The 9,991-nt window shown below is 39.4% G+C and overlaps 1 protein-coding gene across 1 annotated transcript; it reads right to left on the bottom strand.

Annotated features, from left to right (window-relative positions):
• Nucleotides 1-4,446: 4,446 nt before the first annotated feature.
• On the bottom strand, nt 4,447-4,902 carry LOC140821470 (uncharacterized; the record flags this gene model as incomplete). The annotated part of the gene is made up of 1 exon (XM_073181967.1): nt 4,447-4,902. A coding segment is annotated over exon 1 (456 nt), but the record flags the coding sequence as incomplete, so codon positions are not given.
• Nucleotides 4,903-9,991: the final 5,089 nt, after the last annotated feature.

Genomic DNA, 9,991 nt, shown 5'->3' with positions numbered 1-9,991 from the left:
AACTCCTCAAGGGTCGGTTCCATCTTGTTCATGTTGAAGTTCACCACAAAAGGATCAAATGAGCTAGGCAGCGATAACAGCAACACGTCGGTGGTCAACTCCGAAGGCAAGATCAGATCCATGCCAACGAGCTTGTCCACGAGCCCGATCACCTTTAGGCCATGCTCATGGACCGAGGCCCCATCTCGCATGCGCAAAGTGATCAGCTCCTTGACGGTAGCATGCCTAAGAGGACGTGTTTGCTCCAAAGAGCTCTTTGAGATGCAAATGAATGTCAGCAGCACTCTTTGCACCCTCAAAACGCCTCTGTAGCTCATCGTTCATAGAAGTCAGCATATAACACCTGGCTATCAAGTCATGGTCACACCATTCCTTGTAAGCCTGCAATTCCTCAGGATTGCAGTCAGTCGGAGCCTCAACAGGGGGCGACTGAGTCAGTGTATATGTTACCCTTTCCGAATTCAAGACTATTTTCAAATTTCTTAGCCAAGTGAGGTAATTAGGTCCAGTTAATATGTGTTTGTCGAGTATTAGATATCGATTGCGATCGAAGACATTGTCATTTGTACTGAAAAGTAAAAACAGATAAATGTTGATGACTATTTTAAATATTTGTAAGATATAAGTATGGACTTTACTTCATAAATATTTACCCACTGTTTTGACATCTTTCACTACCCTCTAGTGAAAACGGGAAACTCCTTTCCTCAGTAGGTACGTAAGGTCCAATTAGCGAATTATGATCCCGAATAATATCAGCCAATCACAATTCCTAAAAGGTAGTTTCCAATTGCATCACAATGCAACCCTTACGTAAACTTTTGTCTCACGTTTGATTAGGACCCAATAATATGACGTCGTTCATCTTCACGTGTCAAGCCTTACCCATCGATGTTGAACCTTAATGGACGGTCGCCATGAGTTCCCTCAATAATATGAGCCGAAATCATGGGAGTTCCACGTAGTTCACATCACCATGTCAATGGATGTCACAGCTTTCCGGCACCCAGGGCCCCCCAATAATATGAGCCGAGCCCCGAGTACGGGTAGCGTTCATCATGCACCCATTGTCGATGGAAGACAAGGAAATTATAAACAAATTTATAATTCCCCTTTTCGGGCTTGATATTAATTTTGAATCTTATTCAAAATGAGGGTTTTTAATTTTGAAAGGTCTCATCATTAATTTTATTTTAAAAGCTCGCCATGTTTGATCGTATGTTTGCCGGATTCATGCAACTTTGTTATTATCATAATAATAACGCACATACTCATTATTTATAACATATCATGCATATATTATAAAGTAAACAAACAAGGATGATCAATCGCCCCAATACTAATGGCCGTGTGAGCTAAACACGGGCCTAGGTCCAATCCTAGGGTAAATGCACGGGATGCAAATGCAACTATTTACATAGCTTCCAATATTACATGTCTTCGATCTTCATAATCATCATGGCCACCATCTTCCAATCTTGATCATCCACTATACTAATATTTACAAATAAATATCCATGGCAATAGGGATACATCTCATGGGGTGGGAACGGGCCATAAACCAAGCCCACTTATAAATTGATAATTATTACAATCATTCAACACAAATATCCTAGCATACACCTAGCAAATTGGGCTTGGGCTTTTGATCATCCTTCATGCATAATATCACATATCATACACCATCAATTAATTATCACAATAATTAATTGATCCAATATTATATATCTTGATCCAATCACTAACCGCCACGATTATAAACTAAATTAACAAAGTATACAAACACCTTTGTCTACTTTCAAATTAATTTATTTATAACCGAATTTCTTGTAAATCACATTTACTATAAATAATTAAAGTCCAACTTAAATTATTTATTTCATGAGAAAATTTGCAACTTTTGTAATTTTAAACTTAAGGGCCCAAAAATCATTTTTCACCAAAAACATTTTGGCCCATTTAAAATTCACAAACATGTTAGCCATCCAATGGCCCAACAACTCAAGGCCCATGACACTTTGATATTCCAAAACACTTTTGGAAACCCTAGCGTCATCGCCGTCGCCGGAGCTCCGTCGCCGGATTCCGGCCAACACCAAAAATTTTTTTTTTTTTTTAAAATGATGGGGCTGTTCGGGCAGCCCTCGGGCTGCCCTAGCTGCCCGAAACGGGCAGCCCCTCGGGCAGCCCGAGCTGCCCGAACGGGCAGCAACTGCTGCCCGAATTTTTCCCCAAAAACGGCCCTCGATTTGTTGCAAAAACACACTCATGCGGTTAGAAATCGATCTCAACATAATATATTGTATTTGCTACACAAAAACGTAACCATAGCTCGGATACCACTTGAAAGCGGACCGGTTACGGTGGCCGGAAGCGCAACGGAAGTTAAAATCAAATTTTTAGCAAAATTTCGGCCACCCATTTTTGTGCAACAAATACAAAAACACAAAATGTCATACATAGGGTGTTAAAGAATATACCTATCAATCTCAAGAGATTGATTATGGCTCCAACTTTGTTGTCAAACAACAAAGCTCTTGAAATGAAACTACCAAGCTTCCAATCCTCCTTGAATCTTTCCTTCAAATCCCACCACCAACTAGGTAGATCCCCTCATATTTGCACTAGAAAAATGAGGATTTTTCAAAGAGAAGTGTGTTTCTCAACAAAATTGAAGAACAAAATGGAGAGAAAATGGAGAGAAATGAGGAAGTTTCGGCCATGAGGGAGAGAGGGAGGAATGAGTTGTCTTGGGTGTGCAAAAAGTAGCACAAAATTGCATGCCATGCAATTTTTTAAAAATATTCCCCAACCTTCACCTCCCATGCATGCATATAATATGTTTTTAATCAAATTAAAAACCATGGACTAAATTTAATTATCTCAAACATATTTGAGACTAATTAAACATTACTTGAATTTACCAAGTCCCACTAGTTAAATAATTATTTTAATTGAGCTCTACAAGACTCAATATTATTTAATTAATTCAACACTTGAATTAATTTAATTATTTGGACTCTACTAGGTCCACTAGTGTTTAATTAATTCAACACTTGAATTAATTTAATTTAGTCCATAATAATGTTTATGAAAATCACAATTTTCAATACATTATTCACTTGGCCAAATTTTAATTTAGGAACACTTCCATAAATCAAAATTTACATTTCTCTCATAGAAGTCATACTTCTATTTTTTTTACACTTATAAACTCATTTATAAGTCGTTCAACACATTGAACTATTTTCTCCTTTATAGAAGTCATACTTCTAATTTTCCTTACGCTTATAAACTCCTTTATGAGCCGTTCAACACATTGAACTATTTTTACTTCTCATCGGGATTACAAAGCTAGTACTTGTGTGGCCCTCAATGGTTCATTGATACAACTAGCCGTGGGTTCACATCTCCATGTGATTCGGACTAAACATGTCCTTATATGAGCATACCCCAATTGCTCCATTCTTACTTATCAACTCCTTGATAGTAAGAACGTCAGAACTCAAGTCTGATAGTACCCAACCAATCACGTTAAACGCCTAGCAGCATCGCTTACATGATTCCCTAGGTATCAATGATAGTGCCTGCAAGAACCATTCAATTATGGTTAGCGTACAGTACGGTCCCTTCAACTCATATATCCCGATCGATTCGACAACCATTGGTTTATCGAGAGTTGTCAATGAATCGATACTATGTGTCATGTCGTAGTTGCATCGATGGTGTAATCTATGAAACCCTTTCATAATTACAACCATACTCTGGCCAGAGATTTCATCTACATACACATGATAACACATAGGATATCCATACCCGAAGGTAAGCGGTGAATCCCCGACTACAATGCATCGACTCCTATGTGTTTCGACAGAACACCCAACCTTGCCACCTGATGACCCCATGAGAGTCGGTAAACAAGTCAAAGTGTAATTCTAGCACATAGAGTCTCAATGTTGTCCCGGGTCATAAGGACTAATTCTGTACAACCATAAACCAGGACTTTTCCACTCGATAAGTGAGAACCACTTGGAAAGTCCTTTTATGGAGGGTTGTTCAGTGCACTCTACAAGGAGCACCTATCTGCATGTTCGGACATCACAATGTCCCCTACCAATGAAACATGGTACTCACATCGCAGATACTAGTCTCTAACTCGAGCGGCCTATATCCTTCTTAGTGGCGGCTGAATCGACTAGGAACCGTTTAGAATATACAGTATTACAAATATGAGTTTCATGATACTCATCATATGAGCATCTCATATTCTTTCTACTATTTGTATATTCAAGGGCTTTATCTATGCAGCTAGCATGGGTATACAGATAAAGATTTGCCAAAATAATAATTTCAAATATTATTAAAATAAAGATTGCTTATACATAGAGTTTCATTGTGAACACTCGGCCAACACTTGGCTCGACGGGCACCTACTCTAACACGTACTTGGTCTGATATATAGCCTTTCTCCAGTAACTCCTGAAGCTGTTCTTTGAGTTCTTTCAACTCTGTCGGAGCTAAACGATATGGTGCTCTAGATATAGGATTTGTCCCTAGCATCAATTCAATACTGAGATCTATTTCCCTTTGAGGCGGAAAACCTGGAATTTCATCAGGAAATACATCAGGAAAATCCTTGACAACAGGAATGTCTGAAACTTTCAATCGTTCTTCCCGTGTTGCATTAAGAGCATAGATCAAAAATTCTTCGTTGCCGATTGACAACAACCTGAACATTTCCATTGCAGATACTAATGGAATTCGAGACTGTGAATCATACCCGTAAAAGTTCCATTTGCTGCCATAATACGGTCTAAATCTGACAACTCCATGGAAACAATCAACAGTAGCTCGATAATTCGTCAATATATCCATACCGAGGATACAGTCGAAATCAGACATGGCTAACTTGATTAGATTAGTTATCATAATATTATTCTCAAACCTAATCACACAATTTATAACTATCTCGCGAGACATCAAGTATACACCGGCAGGAGTAGCCACAGACACAGTATCCAACAACGGAATAGTAGAAATCTCATGCTCATCAACAAATGCAGCAGATAAAAATCAATGAGATGCTCCAGTGTCTCATATACGCGCAGGATAATCGAAAACATAGCAAATACCTGCAATAACTCCGCCTTGTGCATCCTGGGCCTGGTCCTGAGTCAAAGCATGGACTTGAGCTTGCTGCGGCCCTGGAAATGGCTGCTGAATAGGACCTCTAGGAGGTGGATAACCGGATTGCTGAAATGACTGGGTAGGAGCATATGGTCTAAAGACTGGTCCACGGGGAACTTGTCCAGACTGTTGTGGCTGAAATTGCTGTCTTTGTGCATTAGGGCATACTCTGGCAAAATGCCCAACTTGACCACAAACGTAACAAGATCCCTGTACTCCTACACATTGGGAACTAAAATGTCGACCACCACATCGGTCACAATGCACAGTGCTAGACGACCCAACCGAACCTCCTCCTCGTGCACTTCCTGAACTGGAAGAGCTGGATTGAGACTTCTCTTGAATTGCTTTCCTTTTACCTTGTACCTCGGCTGTTTGGGTTGTTGGTATGACTGTACAGCTGATATGGAGGTAAATCCACTGGCATTGACATACTACTACCAGATCCCTGAGAAACAGATGATGGACCTGGCTGTGGGTCTCCTCTGAGCAAACTTGCTTCAATTTTCCTCGCCTTTTCCACTGCTTGAATATACGTATTAGGCGATCCAGTCATTACCAAAGTATGAACAGTCCGTTGCAACCCATGCAGAAAACGTGATAGTTTAGCCTGATCATTCCTAGCAACATGTGGAACATAGGGCAAAAGAGCAGAAAACTGTGAAGCATATTCCACAACTGATTTGTTTCCCTGCACCAACTGATTGAACTCTTCTTCGTTAGCAGCATAATATGACGGTGGTGCATATTCTTGGGTAAAGTGAGCACGAAATGCATCCCAAGTAATAATTTCACCGGAGTCCTTCATTGCTTCCTCTGTGGCTTCCCACCAGAGTTGTGCTCGGTCTTTCAGTTGGTAGATGGCAAGCTTCAATTTAATATCTTGGGAATACTCCATCAAATTAAATAGATGATTTATGCTTTTCAGCCAGCCTGCTGCTTTTTCTCCGCTCTCATTGCCAAAGAATTTTGGAGGACGTAATTCTTGGAACTGCGAAATTATTAACTGCATTCCTCCAACTTTCTGTGTCAGCTGTTCCACTTCTTGCTCAATCACTGCCTGTCTAGCTCCAGGTCTTTCAGGTCGAGGAGGTTCTTGGTACACTTTCTTCTCAATGTTTTGAGCGACTTGTCCTCGAGGTCGACCACGTCTACCTCTAATGATATCAGCAAGTCCTCGAACATTTTGTGCCTCAGATTCTTGCGCTATTTCCTTCCCTTTTCTACCTCTTCCTCTAGGTGCCATTCTACAAGACACGAGGATTAAATACACAGGCAGATAACAGGTAAAAGAAATTAATAGGCAATTTCTAAACTACATATCATGCCTAATCAGCTAATCGTCAGGCAAATTCAAAGAAATCACACCAAATAATTCAAATAAGAGCAAATAGTCAAACACATACGCAATCATTTTATTTGTGTCTAGACTCAAGTGCCCTAGACTCTAATTCGAGCATATCCCAGTTACGCTCTGATACCAACTGTGGGGGCCCGTGCTCCTGATTAACGTTTAATGACCAAACAACCAAGGATTTATTAACGTAAACAGCGAAAGCGATTAAAATTTTTTCCATTTTGGGCCTACAGAAATTTCGGCATGACCTATTCGTAAATAGGACTTCCCAAAAAAAATCAAAACATCACAAACAATATTTATATACTCGAAATAAAGTCATAATCGCAATTCACAAACCTATAGCCGCACTGGCCGGGACTAAACACATGCAGAGCCGGCAAGGCTCGATCACCACCACTATCAATTCAAAACATCGTAAAACAACAGTACAGCTACACGGGGCATCTCCCCGGTAATGTATGACTCCATAATATAGTGTTATATATCTGGGAAACTCTCAACCACGACTCGACGACTGGGCACCACTACCTGACGCTCCACCAGACGCGTCCAATCCTCTGGATAACCTACTATGGCATCAAAAACAACCACAGCATAAAAGGAACGAGGGGTCGGGCCCCAGTACGACGAACCAGTAATATTACGTCAAATATAACTGACATGAAATAAAATCAAGTACAATGCGATGCGATGCATGTAATGCAATGCGTGAAAGGTAACCAAAATAATGGATACCAAAGCGGAGTCCAAATGAAACGCATCAGCAACAAGAACAGTGGCCACCCGTGCCAGGAATGCAGCAACGTAATAGCATGCCGCCGCTATCCATGCACGTAGCATCGAGGGTACGGGTGCGACCCGCTCAGCCCTCATGCAAGTCATCAGGAGTGCTAGTCCTATCACCCATTCCATCGATGAGATGTCAGGAGTGATCTAATCCTATCACTCACTCCATAGATGACGCAACATCGCAACAGGTCAGTAATGCTAGCAATCAACGGAGTCAAGGCTCGAAATGCTATGCATCAACTCAAATAAATCCATGAATGCAATCAAGTATTCACAGAAGCACATAAAGCACGTCACAACTTATTACAAAGTACTTAACGTCATTTCACATCACTATAGACGTCATAATAAAACGGTTCATACGTACCTCAACAGACTTTAATTTACCACAAAATATCTTAAGGATTTCTCGCAGAATCCAATCCTGTGGCAAATAATACATTTCATATCAAGTCCCATTTTATTTTTCCAATATTCACTAATTTAGCCTAAAATTCCAAAAATTCTTAATTTAGGCTTTAAAATTTCTAAAATTAATATATGTCAATTCTATAGCGTCTAAACATTTAATTGTTGAACACTAAAATTCGAAAACCCAATCTAAAATTCTTGAATTTTCGAAATTATGCCCAATTAAATTCTGAAATTTCGTTAATACCTCCAATGAGCTCCGATTTATCACCTACAATCAATAATACAACATATATTAATTATTGGAACTCAATTGACTTAAAATCCCCAAAATTCGAAACCCTAAATTCATAATTATACCTCTGAAATTTCGAAAAATGCTTAAAGCTTCGAATTTAAGCTTTACAACAACCTAACCCAAGCTTCCTTCCAACTTTTCCGGCGAAAACAGGCGACGGTCTCCGACGGGTTTCCGAGAGTCGCGAGTTTTCTGTGAAATTTTGGTATCAATGGATAGCTCTCGTCGAGAGGATTCCGAATATGTATTTACTTTATTTTTGGACTATCGGAGCGGCCACAATCGACGGTCAAAGCTTAGAAATCGAAAAGAAAGAAAGGACGATGAAGCTTTCGGTGATGGAGGAAAACGGGGAGAGAGAAATAAATTTTTACGTTTATCTTTTTTTTTTTTTAACTTTAATGACATTTGGGCTGGGCTTTGAGGTTTCCGGTTGGACTGGGCTCTCACATATCAAGCATATATTATAAACAGTAAACATGAAAGGGGATCGGTTACGGTGACCGGAAGCGCAACGGAAGTAAAAAATTTTGATTTTTATGGAATATTTTCGGCCACCTCGTTTTGTGTAGCAAATACAACAAACACCAAATATCATACATAGGGTGTTGAGAAAATCGTTACCTATCAACTCTTGAGGTTGATGATGGCTCCAACTTAGTTGTCAAACAACTATGCTCTTCAATGGCAAGACAATCTTCAAGTTTCCCTTTGAGCCCACCTTGCTCAAATTAAGCCCACCACCAACTAGCTAGAACCACTCTAATTTTGCAATAGAAAAATTAGAGCATTTTTCATTAAGAAGTGTGTGCATTCCTCAACAATTGAAGAACAAAAATGGAGGAGAGAAATGAGTAAAATTTCGGCCATAGGGTGATGGGAGAGAAGGGAGAACAATTTCTTGGTTATGGAAAAAGTTGAGTTAAGCATGTGCATGCCATGCCTTGGTTATACAAAAAGTTGTCTCCCAACTTTTCATCTCCCATGCATGCAATGTGACTTGGGCTTGTTACTATTACAAAGCTCATGGACTTTATTTAAATGTCTCAAACACATTTGAGCCCATTTAAAGTTTACTTGATTTTACTCAAGTCCACTAGTTTAATAATTGTTTCTAATTGGGCTCTACAAGGCCCAATGTTGTTTAATTAATCCAACACTTGAATTAATTTAATTATTTGGACTCTACTAGGTCCACTAGTGTTTAATTAATTCAACATTGAATTAATTTACTTTAGTCCATAATAATGTTTATGAAAATCACAATTTTCAATACATTATTTGTTTGGCCAACTTTTAATTTAGGAACACTTCCTCAAATTAAAAGTTACATTTCCTTATAGAAGTCATACTTCTATTTTTCCTTACGCTTATAAACTCATTTATAAGCCGTTCAATACATTGAACTATTTTAACTTCTCAACGGGATCTAGGAAGCTAGCACTTGTGTGGCCCTCAATGGTTCATTGATACAACTAGCCGTGGGTTCACATCTCCATGTGATTCGGACTAAACATGTCCTTATATGAGCATACCCCAATTGCTCCATTCTTACTTATCAACTCCTTGATAACAAGAACGTCAGAACTCAAGTCTGATAGTACCCAACCAACATGTTAAACACCTAGCAGCATCGCTTACATGATTCCCAAGGTATCAAATGATAGTGCCTACAAGAACCATTCAATTATGGTTGCGTACAGTACGGTCCCTTCACTCATATATCCCGACCGATTCGACAACCATTGGTTTATTGAGAGTTGTCAATGAATCGATACTATGTGTCATGTCGTAGTTGCATCGATGGTGTAATCTATGAAACCCCTTTCACAATTACCACCATACTCTGATCAGAGATTTCAACCAACATACACATGAGTACACATAGGATATCCATACCCGAAGGTAAGCGGTGAATCCCCGACTACAATGCATCGACTCCTATA

The sequence above is a fragment of the Primulina eburnea genome, unplaced genomic scaffold (assembly GCF_022965805.1).
Source record: "Primulina eburnea isolate SZY01 unplaced genomic scaffold, ASM2296580v1 ctg57, whole genome shotgun sequence".
Classification (NCBI taxonomy): domain Eukaryota; kingdom Viridiplantae; phylum Streptophyta; class Magnoliopsida; order Lamiales; family Gesneriaceae; genus Primulina; species Primulina eburnea.
The sequence above is the reverse complement of the archived record's forward strand: the minus strand, read 5'-3'. Positions and strand labels throughout refer to the sequence as shown.